This window comes from Octopus bimaculoides, chromosome 6, assembly GCF_001194135.2.
Source record: "Octopus bimaculoides isolate UCB-OBI-ISO-001 chromosome 6, ASM119413v2, whole genome shotgun sequence".
NCBI lineage: Eukaryota > Metazoa > Mollusca > Cephalopoda > Octopoda > Octopodidae > Octopus > Octopus bimaculoides.
In genome coordinates this window covers 2,856,663-2,871,671 of record NC_068986.1, presented here as the reverse complement: position 1 = coordinate 2,871,671, position 15,009 = coordinate 2,856,663, and the positions used below count along the sequence as shown (strand labels likewise).

Genomic DNA, 15,009 nt, shown 5'->3' with positions numbered 1-15,009 from the left:
GTGCACGAGTTTCATTAACATCGAGAAAGCAGAACCCCAAAACATTGAGGTGGCCTAATACTTTGGCCAAGGCTGTACGTATAGAACGTAAAGACAGACGAAATACTGCTAAGCTTTTCGCCCGGCGTGCTAACGTTTCTGCCACCTCGACGCCTTACAAAGTGAATAATATTGTGTTTTAATGGATTGCTCCACAACCACTAGAAAAAATTATGCTTCTGTTTTACTTTCAGAAAAACAGAAACTTTTTCTTTTATCTTTAATCTTTAAATTGTTTCATTTATTGGACTGCAGCCATACTAAGGCACCACCTTGAAGAGCCGAGCAAATCGACTCCCGTACTTTTTTTCGTTTGAGCGTGGTGCTTATTCCATCGTTCTCTGTTTGCGAAACCACTAAGTTACTGGGACATGACCAAATGAACACCGGTTGTGAAATGGTGATGGGGAACAAACGCTATTTTTTGGATTCTATTAGAAGATGAATAAATAATAACCATTTTTTTTTTTCACCCTCTGTTCTAATTCAATTCGTGTAAAAATAGTATTGAAATCATGATTAATTCTGCCTATGTAAGATTTGAATTCAGAACAATGAGACACTGAATTCGCTGTTGCAAAACCAAGTTATCAAGTTTAGCCATATCAATCATTACCATTTATGTTTCTCTTCGTACTAAAAAAAATTGTCTCGTACGGGCCTTTTTCAGGGTGTCTGTGACTGATGAGAGGAAGCAGGAAGTTGTCTTCAGATAGAAGCCTTAGCCCGAGGCTTGCAATAGAGTAGACTCTGCGAAAAACATTCCAGCCTCAATTGGTGATATTAAATCAGGCGACGGTGAATTAAGTCGAGTGAATTGCAGATATTTATGTTGGTTATGATATTTTAGTATTGGACAAAAGTATAGCGGTCCGTTTTTCGTCTCATGAATGTGTCATGTCACTTAGCTGTTGTTGGACTAAATAACCTAGCTGTTGAAGTCGCCAAAAGAAATACCATGCAGTTTTTTTTTTTATGTCTATCAGTAATCCTTCACCTCAAACTTTTGAATTACCCAGAGAAGGCTTCATCGATTATATATCTACTTCATATTTAATAAAAGTATAGCTGTTTAAATAGAAACATCTGCACGGTAAGAGATTAAAAGGTGGGTTAAAAATCAATTTGGGTTTATCCTCATAAGATTCTCATAAAATTGTAAAAAAGTAAGACATGAAATCCAAGGAAACTGTTGAAGCTCTGCGTTGGCAGCAGAGTGTGGTAAGTTTAATTGGTGTTAAGACTGCAAAATCGAATGATTTTGCAGTCTTGCTCTTTGCCTGAGGATCAAGAGGATGGAAAAAGTTTTATCACCTTGGTCGCAAACTAAGCGAAAAAGTGTAAAAAATAATATAAATATAATTGACAGCTGTTGCTATTTTAAACAAGTTTTAAGGCGAAATAATCTCTTGAAAAAAAAATCCCGCATGCATTCAGAACTAATTCTTAAAGAAACGTAAAAAAATAAAAGAAGAGAAAGAAATTGGGAAATAAAAGGAAGAAAGAATACGGGGGAAAAAAAATGAACATATTTGTCGATAATCAGATAATGTGTATATGCATTGATCTGATCAACGAAACATTTCGTTTAAATAGCAATACAAATTCTTTCATAGCTACCATTTAATAAACAAATGACAAGAGAATCTATTTCGTTATACTGAACAGTTGTGACTTCACATAATTCTTCAATCTGCAAACCTCTTTATATATCTATTATAGCTAGGTTATTGGTTTCTTGCTTTATACTTTTTATCTAAGGCCACAAACTCTTAAATATTTGAAAGTAGTAGTAGTAGTAGTAGTAGTAGTAGTAGTAGTAGTAGTTGTGGGTCAATGATGATGAGGAGGAAAAGGACGACGATGATGGTTTCAGCTGTTCGAACAGTCTTATAAAAACAGGTCTTCACCAGAGAGCAAAACCACTTGCAACGCAAGCAAGAAGCAATCATGATGATTCCACTCCTTTTCATCTTAAGCACTGTTGCAATCTCCCCCGGTAAATATAAATTTTTTTTTCTAATCGCAATCACTTTCGTAAATATCTTCGGGCTGGCATGAATGCCACAACACCTTAAATCTTTCCTCTATAATTTTAGGCTTCGCGCCCGCGTAGGGAGATCGTATCATTGATAATTTGAGGAGTACGAAAGTCAAGTTTCGTTGTAGAAAGGAAACGCGAGTTATGCTAACTAGCAAAATCCGTCGAACGTTGCAGAAAAACATAAATTCCATAAATTTCTTTCCTTCTTTCCACCTTTTTTTTAAGCATTTGGCCCTCGAAAGGAAGTAAGTTCTCATGTAATACTGAAATGAAGTGTTAGGAAGCAACAATTTAAAAACTATATTCTTTGTTATATATACACTTGTAGGATCTTTTATCTTGTGAGTCGTTATATATTATTTTTATCTTCATGATAAAAAAAGAAGTGAACGTGCTCTAGAAACAGCCACATACAACTTTCTATTAAAAAATATTGTTTCATTTCTCTTTGCATTTCCATTGTGACTATGTTAACAACAATGTTGAAAAGTGTTGAAAGAATAATATAGACAACAAACACTTTTAAAAACCTTATGTATGGGACGAAGTCGAAAGCATAATCTATCTATGGTATTCTGCTATGATACGATTGTGACACTAGGAAATCCTAATACTCTTTGCAACATCCTAACTTTGATGTTTGAGGAAACTATAAATGGTTGGATTTGAATCCAGAATACAACTAAGCGAAATACAGTAGCCGTCCCACTGAGCTGTGGCTTAAATGTGTGTGTGTGTGTGTGTGTGTGTGTGTGTGTGTGTGTGTGTGTGTGTGTGTACAGGAGAAATTATAATAAACACAAATTTATATCGTTTGTTCTCCTCGAACGTTTTTCAACATTGTGGTTGTTTGGAACCTCTGCTTTTGATATCTCAAGGGCAATTGTCTTAGACATCCGATGCCTGTAACAGAATGAAATAAAGCGTTCCCCTGACGATTCGTTATCGTTAAACATCTTATGCAAAGGTTCCAAAACAATCACAACAGTGAAACGTTAGTAGGGTACAAATTATATAAACTTGTGTTTATTGTAATTTATCCAACATTTGTTCTGTATATCATAATCAGTAATACTATTAAGTATAGTATAGTACTAATCAAACACGCACACATCATGTATACACACACACACACACACACACACACACACACACACACACACACACACACACATACACACACACGCACGCACGCATACACACATGCTCTGTGTGTATGTACGTAAGTATGTATGCATGTTTGTATAATCACGCTTGATATAAATAATTACTTTTCCAGTCAGTTATCTTATTAATAATATAAATGATAATAATGTAAATATCTATTACAGATAACGTTTTCGAATCTTTTCCTAAGTTTATTAATCAGGTTCTATTTCATAGTTATGCGTTACATATGTAGACTGTAACAGAAAGATATTATCGCTCCAGAGAGAAACAGAAAACTTAGGGGCAAATAACATTGAATTCATTAGTAATCCCTACCAGATTAACAATAATTATTTCCACTATAGGCACAAGGCCTGAATTTTTGTAAGTAGGGGACTAGGCGATTATATCGATCCCACTACTTGACTGGTACTTTATTTTATCGATCCCGAAAGGGGTGAAAGACAAAGTTGGCCTCGTGGACATTTGAATTCAGAACACAAAGCCGGAAGAAATGCCGCAAAGTACTTTGTCCAAGACGCTAAGAACTCTGCCAACTCACCGCCTTAAAATGTGAAACAGTAAAATAATATATGACCAGATTTGGAAATACGATATTCCTGTTACAGTTTGTTGGCAAATCTGGTGATGGAATCTAGAAATTGCTCGGGAAGTCTCATTCTTTCATCAAGTCTTAGGGCTCATAGATTAAATTGAATATTCTCTATTTGGAAGAATTGATAGGAAACAACAAATTTTGATGGAGGATAGTTATTAAATTTGTCGTATACCAAAATGAAATATCCCATAAGACACAATTTTCATCGAGCGGTGGAACTATCAATTTAATCTCCTCTGGTGAACGTTTTAATGTCACGTAAGCATCAATGGATTTTGTTTCGTCCAATTTATTGAGAGAAAATAAGATGTCATTCCTTTCTAATCTATTGACCACGATTAGAAATCGCAGGTACGAAGAATATATTAAATGAAATGGCTGAGACTTGAGTTGAGTTTGTGTTTCTCAAGACGCTCACTAGGACAGATATTCACATTTCACACGAAACAGTCTGCATTAAGAGCAATGGTGTTTAGCATGATTTAACAATAATAATATTAGACCAAGAACCATACCATTTATCATCATCATCATCAGTAGTAGTAGTAGTAGTAGTAGTAGTTGCTGTTGTTGTTGTAGCAGTAAGGCGGCCAGCTGGCCGAATCGTTAGCACGTCGGACGAAATGCTTAGCGGTATTTCGTCTGTCTTTACGTTCTGAGTTCAAATTTCGCCGAAGTCAACTTTGCCTTTCATCCTTTCGGGGTCGATAAATTAAGTACCAGTTGCGAACTGGGGTCGTTGTAATCGATTACATCCTCACCCAAAATTTCGGGCCTTGTGCATAGAGTAGAAAAGATTATTATTATTATTATTATATACTTATAATCTGCATGTTTGTTACAAACACTCGCCGAGACACACCCACCGTCCTAGGGTGAGTGAAGGATAAGAGATGTTACAGTATGACTGAAAGCTTATGGAGGGGAAAGTGGCAGGGGCAGTAGCGGAATATCTTCATTTAATACATCACAGGCATTTAAATTGATAGGGTTTTCCTAAGGATGTGGGCAGTACTTGGCAGCACAATCTTTTGGATTTCTCTGAGACATGGTTCTCCTGGGATATTATCTAAATGTTTCTGAGAACCCTTTTTTATCATACCTAGGACATCCACAATAACAGGAAGAGTTCTTGCTTTAAGAGGCCGCATCTTTTGTATTTCAATTATTATTATTATTATTATTATTATCATCATCATCATCATCATCATCATCATCATCATCATTATCATCATTACTGAAATGTTTTTAAATCCGTTTTTCAAAAATGCCACAACAGCCATTTTGTTTTGGGATGTCTATGTCTATTACAGCTTCACATATCTTCTCTTGCTATGGTAAATTAGTTTCCCATCACACTATTCCGAGATTCTACATTAATCAGTGAATACACAAACTTCCTCGTCACGATATTTTATCTTCGCAACTTTTCTCCGTTGAAAATTATCAAATCAAGATTTCCTTACTTCTTGTCAGAAACATTATTCGCTTCATGTTAATAAAAATACGCATAACACTGGATTGAAAATATTAATCCATACTAATATTATTGTTTTATTTTTCAGTTGCCGGTGGTATCAGTGAGTATTGTTTTACCTAGTAAAAACCTTTATAAAAAGGATTTCATAAATACAAATATTTGAATTTATATATAGATATACGCGCATGTGCACACATATACATATAAATGTGTATATGCACTATTGTATAGGACCGCATACTCACACATACACGTATACATGTGTATCCATACACATATGCATACGTGTATATATGTGTGTATGCACGAGCGCGTGTGTGTGTATTATTATATTATTAAACAATTAGAAAATTTAAAATGTATCTAGTGTAGCACAACGTGGTGCGCCAACTTTGGGATAGGCTATTGTGCAGAATACGAGCCAGTGGTTGCATATATAACCCAACCAACTGATGTGAACATTGTCAAGTCAAGGACATCAGGGAATTACCTGAAGTTATTTCTTTCAAAATACTTTATCCTATTTTCGAATAATTTTCTTTCAACTTCAACTTTCAACTGCCAGTACAGCAACCAACATGGCAGGGTCAACTGTAAACTTACATTTCTTTTAGTCGTCCACATCTGATGATGAGTTTTTGTGCCTGAAAGGTTACTTAATGTTTCCCTTTCGCACTGTAAGAAGCTTTCCGTCTTCATTATTTATTTGACTTAAGGTGGCGAGCTGGCAGAAACGTTAGCACACCGGGCGAAATGCTTCGCGGTATTTCGTCTGCCTTTACGTTCTGAGTTCAAATCCCGCCGAGGTCAACCTTGCCTTTCATTCTTTCGGGGTCGATAAATTAAGTACTTGTTGCGTACTGGTATCGTTGTAATCGACTCCCCCACCACAAAATTTCGAGCCTTGTGCCTAGAATAGAAAAGATTATTTGACTTATCTACTGTTATAAAATGATATCTATTACAATAAGAGCAAATGACTGATAGTTTTTTTGTTTTTTTTATAGTTAAATGACCAAAACAGCATTTTATTCTCACATATATTCACTACGAAGTACTTATGAATTATGCATTGCATAAATTATGCAAGAGAGAGAGGTCGGAGCAGTTTCTTATCAAAAGTATGCAACTAGGGATTGCAAAATGATACGTGCTGACAATAAAACCAAACTAGCAATTAATTCTGCACGCAAAAATCTAGTAGCAATCGTTACCGAGAAACAGAAGTCAAATTTCCATTACACGACATTCTATTGCCTTCAAAAACGAAAAATACACCTTGACATACAAAATGGAACAACGATCATGGCTGGACGTCAGAGGATCCCACTTTGTAGAAGATTAGATTTTTGTACTTGCTTGAAATTATTAAATGTCTCTCTTGAAAAAGTCTCAAAACTTTTGGAATGAACCTCGTAATAGCCATCGAACTAATTCTTATTGGTTGTTAATGGCTCGTTTGTCTTTTCTTATGAGATTGTTTCTTTTAATCCACAAGTTACCGAAAATTTGCTCTATTCTTATTTTTCTATTGAAAAAATATATTAAAAAATAAAAAATTAAAAATTAATGGAATTTAAAACATATGGGAAAGCTTGTGCAGGAACATAGCAGAAATGTGGATTCTAGTCTTGCTGCTACTAGCGAAAGCTATACGTATCTTTCAGAAAGCTGTTACTTTATGCACAGACTATGTGGGAAGACGAGTGGAGGCGCAATGGCCCAGTGATTAGGGCAGCGGATTCGTGATCATAGGATCGCGGTTTCGATTCCCAGACCGGGCGTTGTGAGTCTTTATTGAGCGAAAACACCTAAAGCTCCACGAGGCTTCGGCAGGGGATGGTGGCGAACCCTGCTGTACTCTTTCACCACGACTTTTTCTCTCTCTTACTTCCTGTTTCTGTTGTACCTGTAATTCAAAGGGCCAGCCTTGTCACACTGTGTCACACTGTGTCACGCTGAATATCCCCGAGAACTACGTTAAGGGTACACGTGTCTGTGGAGTGCTCAGCCACTTGCACGTTAATTTCACGAGCAGGCTGTTCCGTTGATCGGATCAACTGGAACCCTCGACGTCGTAAGCGACGGAGTGCCAAGATAATGGAACATGTGGGAAGACAAAATAAAGGGGCTTTTGTTAACTTATAATAGAACCGAAAATCACGTGGTACACTAAAACCAATTTTCCTTTTCCAGAAAATACAAGCATGCCACTTAAAAAGAGAGCAATCATTCGTAGAAAGTCTTCTGCAGTGGCAAGGCAGGAGCGGTGACAGGCTACGGAAACTGAGGACCGGAGGTCCTATAGACTGTTGAAAAGAACTGCCGCTGCAAGAGCTGGAACTACTCCAGAGCAGCGTGAAACCTATTGAGTGCGTGCTACTGACGCAAAGGCCGCAAAAACCCCACAAAAGTGTGCTATACGTCGGGTTACGCAACACTGCATCCACTTCTGCCACGAGGGCCGAAACAGCCCCAGAAGAGAGTGGTATCCGTCGGACATACAACGCTGCATCCACTTCTGCCGTGAGGTTGGCAGATGACGATAACCATCGGATGATGAGACTTCAGTCTAATTCGGGGAAATCCAAGGCTTCTTTTGTACATGGAATGATTAAACAGTCACATATAGAACCTGAAACATAAAAATGTCAATTAATAAAAAATATAAACTTTTACAAGTTAGAATAAACATAAAACGATGTTTTATGTGGTGTCTGTTTACTTCTGTCAACTGTGTGTGTGTGTATGTATATATATATATACACAATGAGCTTCTTTCAGTTTCCGTCTACAAGGCTTTGGTCAGGCCAAGGCTATAGTAAAAGACAACTGCCCAGTGCGCCACATTGTGGGACAGAACCCGAAACCATATGGTTCGGAAGCAAGTTTCTTACCACACAACCACGCTTACGCCCAATATTGTCCACATATTTTGTTTCCAAAAGCTTCTAAAATTGTGCCATGCCTAACTAAAGACATCGGTAAAGTCATGAACTAAAATCGAAATTAAACCAATTTTGTTGATTGGCTGAATGATTCTTAATTAATAACAAATACCAGCCATACACTCCACCTCAAAAATATTGGTTTCAAATTTTGGCACAAGGCCAGCAAAATCGGGGTAGGAGGAAAGTCGATTATATCAACCTCACCGCTCAAATGGTACTTTTTTTTTATAGAACCCGAAAGGTTGAAAGGCAAGATCGATCTCGGTGACATTTGAACTCAGAACGTACAGACAGACGAAATGCTGCTATGTTTTTTGCCCGACGCGCTAACGAATCTGCCTGCTCAGCGCCTTCAACCGCAAAAATATTATCGAATTTGGAAATATGTGAATGCGAAGCTAGCTTTCTTAACTACGCAGACATGAAAAGTTTTTTACAAAATTTAGTCAGACCAATTGCATTACATTCTATTTTGTTACATGTGTGTGTGTGTGTGTGTGTGTGTATGTGTGTGTGTGTGTGTGTGTGTGCGTGCGTGCGCCATGGAAACTATTTAGGGAGAAGGACAAAAGACTAATAAACATGGAAATCCTCTCATCAGCCGCGGAGACCAAACTTTGCATAGTTTCGGTGCGTTTAATATCCAAAGTCTTAAAATTCACTAGTACTAGTCCTCTTGTTGCGCGGTGATATAGGGGTCATTACTGAGATAATGAACAAGCAAAGACTAAAAGTGAAGGGCGACAACATACGAGTGAGGACGGAAAATTACGAGTAGAAACAATACAGTAACAGAACACAAACACATACACACACGCGCAAGCACACACGCATTCACACACTCATACGCATACAAATGGTAGTCTTTCTACCAGGTACGCAAAAATTGACAATCACCGACTAGTAGAGCAAAAGAAAGAAAGACATTGGATATAGTAGGAGACAAAGACCAGAATTTGAGAGCGCTTGATTAAACTCAGACGTGGAGTGAAGAATTTGGGGATTGGTTTGCAATAGTGGCAGTAGTATGAAAAGAAATTGTGTGAGAGGGAAAAAAAGAGAAAAGTATGAAATAAGAAGTAAAGAACCAAGAGAGAGACAGAAAGAACATCGGGAGAAAGAGAAAAATAACAGGGAGAACATGATGGCAATTACGTTGCATATTTAGTTTTAATAAATTCTGGCAGCTTCGAACGCAATGTATGCTGGTCGCTGTTGTGTACATCACAGGAGAACAACTCTCTTTTACAACGACTGTGAGTTCATAACACTTGGTTCACTAGCGCAAAGGGATTCTGGGAAACCAGTGTTTCGACATGTTATGTCTTATCACTCAGAACTATCCGAATCTTTTCAGCTTAAACAAGCTACTGGCTTCGTTTATAATTTCAGCGAACAAAATTGCTTGCTGATCAGTGTATGCTAATCGATAAATAAAAATCGTTATTTGTACTATGTACAGTGAGATCTGAAACGATGATTTATATATTTTTTCTTAATCCGTTCGAGCAGATTCGAACGGATTATATGCCGGTCGCTGTTGTGTAGAAGATATTAAATGGTAAGTGAGAAAAGGACAAGAATTAAAGAGTATCTGATTTCAACGAAATTTTCAATCAAAAGGTTAGAATAGGAATGAAGAATTTTGGGATTGTCTTGCAGCGGTGACGGTAGCGAGTAGAGGAACTGTGGGAAAGGGAAGTTTGTGTGAGGTAGTGAGGGATTACGTGAGCATCATTTATTTTATAGTTTTCGAATATCTAAAGGTGCGGCAGCAGTTGAGGCTGGAATTGAAACAGCTGATATGGTGGTAAAACAAGCACGAGAAATGTGGGTGCACTCAAGAACCAGCGAGATTATGAAGACCGATCATATTCCTTACCACTGTAGCTTGGCTGCCAGCTTCAGCAATCTTACCTCAGAGACGGTCAAGGCTATGGACGAAGAATTGCAGGTAAGAACACATTCATTTACTTATTTATTTACTTATTTCAGTCATTGGACTTCGGCCATGCTGGGGCACCTTCTTGAAGAACTTTAGTGGACCAAATAGACCATGATACTTATTTTAAAGTCTGGTACTTGCCGAACCGCTAAGTTACGGTGTCGCAAACAAATGAACACCGGCTGTCAAGTGGTGACTGAGGACAAGAACGCACACACACACGCACGTACGCAGGCACACACACATACATGATTACATACATGCATACACACACAATGATATATATATATATATATATATATATATATATATATATATATATATACATACATACATACATACATACATACATACATACATACATATATATATATATATATATATATATATATATATGTGTGTGTGTGTGACGGGCTTTATTCAATTTCCGTCTATCAAATACACTCATAAGGCTTTGGTGGGCCTGGGGTTACAGTAGGAAAATGTTCACCCAACTCATAGCAAATAAATAAATAAATAGACACAAGCGTGGGTGTGTCGAAACAATTTTGCTTGCTAATCACGTTTTGTGTCACCATGTTTTAATACTGATTTTATATACATTCCTAGATTGGGTTCGAAACAGGAACTTTTGTTTCTAAATTTAAAGTGCGACGTTCGTATGGTTAAGAACGTTCATTTCATAAACAAGAACTATTCTCAGATCTATTCATAATTAATTAGTATTTTATTGGTTTATTGTTAATAATTACATGCCCAAATCCCTTAACTACTTCGCTCGGACGCTCCTCGTCGTTGTAAGTGATGGAGTGCCATTTTTAAAAAAGAGTGAAATAAAAGAAAATGTTCTATATCGTAAGGCAAAAATGTCGTGTTTAGTATAAGCAGTGAAAGTTAAGACGAAATAATTGCTATTCCCTCGTGTAGTGACTTCAGTTTGATAACAACCTACGCATCGGTGTTTATCTGAAGGCTTGGCTTCCAGATATGTGAGACCCACAAATGTCACTGTTAGGACCGGATTAACACCCACAGTGACCTTGACTAAAAAGATTTCCCTGCCCCCTGCATAGGATCATTTTTCGTTTTCTTCCAACCACTTGAAGGTTTGTCTTACCCCAGTCCACTCAGCTGGCCAAAATGAGTTGTAGCTGTAATTGATAGGGGCCAGCCTTGTCGTATTCTGTGTGAGGCTGACTCTCCCTGAGGACTACGTTAATGGTATTCATGTCTGTGGAGTACTCAGCCACTTGCGAGTTAATTTTATTCTTAGGTTATCTATGACATGTATTTAAAATATGTTTAATGGTTTGGTCTGATTGGATTAAAGGAATGCATTATAACTTTTACAGGCCCCCTTCCACTCCAGCGAGACTGATGCGAATGGTGCACATTTTGTTGACAAATTGCAACCTTTGTACTTGAATCTGCTCTCTTATTTCTCGATCACTTTACGATAACAGAAAGGAACCGTTTGTTGTGATTAGATAAATAACGAGTTAATAATATTGGAGGTAATTTCATACGAGATTATTTAATATTCCATTGTTGACATTCCATTTGGATTTTTCTATTCCAGATCATTATTGCTGCAACGAATAGAGTCCTAGCGAAAGCGAGAAAGGACAACAGAGGCAGAAATATGACATTCGATGATTATGTTTACCTTATGAAGCAAAATGTAGCCTTGAGATCAGATAATGGTGAAGATGTTATCAGAAGTAGATATAAAGGTTACAACCAGATTCGTTTCGCTCAAAATTCTGTTGATGAAGAAATTGTACGTAACTGAAATTTTTTCCGGTTTTATAAATTACATAACAAATGTATCATAATACCCAAACCAATAATGGCCGATTTCTTAGGTTTCTATTCATCTGTTGAACGTCTCCAAATACCACGGAGTAGCAATAACTAAACACTGTAAGCTGTTGCAGCACTGTGAAGTTGTGAGATTATTGTGATTAGTTCAACATCTCTTGTGAGATTAGCTTCAACAAAGCTGATAGACTAGATATATTTTTAGAAGGTAAAGTCTTCAGCAACGTTCTTACATCAAAGTACGTTTGGGACAGCATAAAATTTCTGTTTCTAGTGTTACTGCGATTTTGGGGAAAACGTATTTCTAAAAACAATTGAACTTACCGTCTTAGTTCTTCGGTATATTTCAGAACATCAGTAAATTAGGTCGACTAGAGATTCCTAAAGGACAGTTGCTTAAATAACTTAACATCTGGTCAAGACTCCTACCTACAGGTTTCCGGGTAGCAGACAAGACATAGGTATTGATGGCAATTATGAAAATGTATCGTTCTGGACGAAACACACGTCGATCTTTTCAAGGCATAACACACGTCAATCACCCAACTTAGGGTTACAGGTGAAGCCACGAGAAGCAGAACGGAGGAGGTACAGTCTCGGCGAAAGAGTCACCCACAGACAAGTATCGACACTTTCACGATGCAGAGGTCAACGGCCAGTACTTGAAGTATATTACTGCTAACGCCCGTAGCTTGGCAACCATAAACGTTATTAAGCAAACAAAAGAAAATACTTCAAATAACAGAACCTATTTGTCCATTTAGGTAACGGTGTTCAAATTTGGTCTGATTTCTCCCGAGTAGCTAAGTACTATCAAAATTATGTAGATGCTCGACGCCTCTTCCATACATTTCAGCCAATTAATAAGTGAGAATCACTTCCGTTGTCAGATCTTCTCCCAAGTTACTAATCTCTTAAAAGTCTTGGATCAAACCGGTCCAGTGTCAAATTGGTGTACACTGAAGTGCTGCATGTGAAACCCATTGATCTGCACAACTATTTTTTATTCTTATTTTATATAATTTTACCATTGCTTCCGTAATTTAACAAAAATCATAATGGCAATTATTTTTCTTCTTTTTTATCATTTTCATACTTTTGTTTTGTTTTGTTTTTTTCAGGTGAATGAAATTATTGAATGGTTTAAAAATGAAGTTGTTGTTGATCCAGACGTTCTGGCAGCCACTAAAATTGATATCGTTGACTTTGGAAATTTCGTTGCTGCAACTGGTGCAGCTCTCGATAGTTTGGCAGCACTCTTCGTGAAACGAGATTACGCAGAACGTAGTGTCGTTGATCTGGGAATTATTCGTTATCCCGATCTTGATCATCCTTACTTCAAGGTAAAGACACTCAACATCTTGTTTCTATAAATAGATATCGAACCTGTTTTGAATTGAAAATCAGCTGCTTTATTTCCGACTAAAACATCTTGATTAACTAGACATATACCTTAGGCTACATTAATCCCAATATTAATATTCATGGAGAAGTTTAAGTGAAGTATTGTGTAATATTGAATTACACAAAAACTTGTCAAGGCCGAAAGAATGCGAAATGAAGTACAAAAGTAAACTACAAAAGGGAAGACAGCAACAGCTGAAGCTTTAGCTTTGTATTTCTCCGATATTTTGGGGGTTAGAAACCCTTCATCAAGACAAGTGGAGAAATGGAATATGGGATAAAGCTATTATCATTGCTCAGATATGTTGGAGATGGTAGTAACATGTGCAGATTGATGTTATAATAGCCATTCTGCATCGTGTAGCGCTTTTCTGTTGTTAATGCTGATTTCAGCTTATTAATTAGGATAGCCTCTTTGATTCTAAAGTTGCCTGGGTGAGTATCAGTGAGAGGTGTTGTTCATGGTGAGAGAGAGAGTGACAGTGTGGTTCATAAAATTTATAAGTTTTGTTGTTTTGAGATACTTTGCTATGTTTGATGCCCAATAAACATTTTAACTCGACAAAATAATTTTTTAATTGAGATCTCAACTTTCCGTTTTGTTACATTTTAGCTGTTCCGTATCCAGTTGTTCGCGTACAGGAAGAACGCGAGAATATTAGTCGTGCAAAGAGACGAGAGCGGAATTAAAGGACAATTTGAATCAAAGATTTTCAGACCCAATAAGACCGTTTTGAATAGAATGCAAGACTCAGTGAGACAAAAGGCTATGAAAGAGGCCCAAGAAGCGTTTCAGTCTTAAGCCCTAAAAGCTTCATTGTTTATTTTTTTTCATTGTGTGATTTTGTATTGTGGCGAGGATTAAGGATATATGAATGTATATACAAAATAAAACGTAAAAAGGAGTAAATATGGAATCCTTCCTTTTACCGAAATTTCAAAATTAATTGTTAATTGTTATTTTTAGTTTTTTTTCCTTACATCATCAGCAGCACTTCCACCACCACCACCACCACCACCACCACCACCACCACCACTATCACCACCACTACTATCGTCATCATCATCATCATCATCATCATCATCAGAAAAAAAGGAAGCACGTACGGTTACAAAGTAGCTTGAACATCCAGCAATTACTGCTAGAGTTAGCAGCCGAATTTCTTTTAAATTTATGCAGTACCGATTAAGAATTGTTGAAACCCTAAGAAGACATTCTATAATGCAACATTAGATAACCACGTGATAACTACAAGAAAATCAAGAAAGCAATATTGGGTGCATATACAAGAATGCCATTTGCAAGTCTATTCAGTTTCAATCAGGGTTTAGGTAGGCTTAAACAGCAACAACAACAATATAATGCTGAAATAGATTTACTTTGGATATTAAAAGGTACTTTATTTCTCTACTACGTTGTCATTTAAAAAAAAAAACTATTTTTCATACAAGAGGATATGATAGATATTTTGCACAAGCCCAGATCTCCAATCAAAACAGATACATTTACACACACACACACACACACGCATATATATATATATATATATATATATA

The 15,009-nt window shown here is 36.9% G+C and overlaps 1 protein-coding gene across 1 annotated transcript; it reads left to right on the top strand.

Moving 5' to 3' along the window:
• The first annotated feature begins 1,943 nt into the window (after nt 1-1,943).
• On the top strand, nt 1,944-14,395 carry LOC106875294 (uncharacterized). Its single transcript, XM_014923384.2, has 6 exons — nt 1,944-2,038; nt 5,417-5,431; nt 10,049-10,236; nt 11,807-12,007; nt 13,170-13,391; nt 14,066-14,395. The coding sequence occupies exons 1-6, from the start codon at nt 1,990-1,992 to the stop codon at nt 14,252-14,254; spliced, it is 864 nt and encodes a 287-aa protein (XP_014778870.1). The 5' UTR covers nt 1,944-1,989; the 3' UTR covers nt 14,255-14,395.
• Nucleotides 14,396-15,009: the final 614 nt, after the last annotated feature.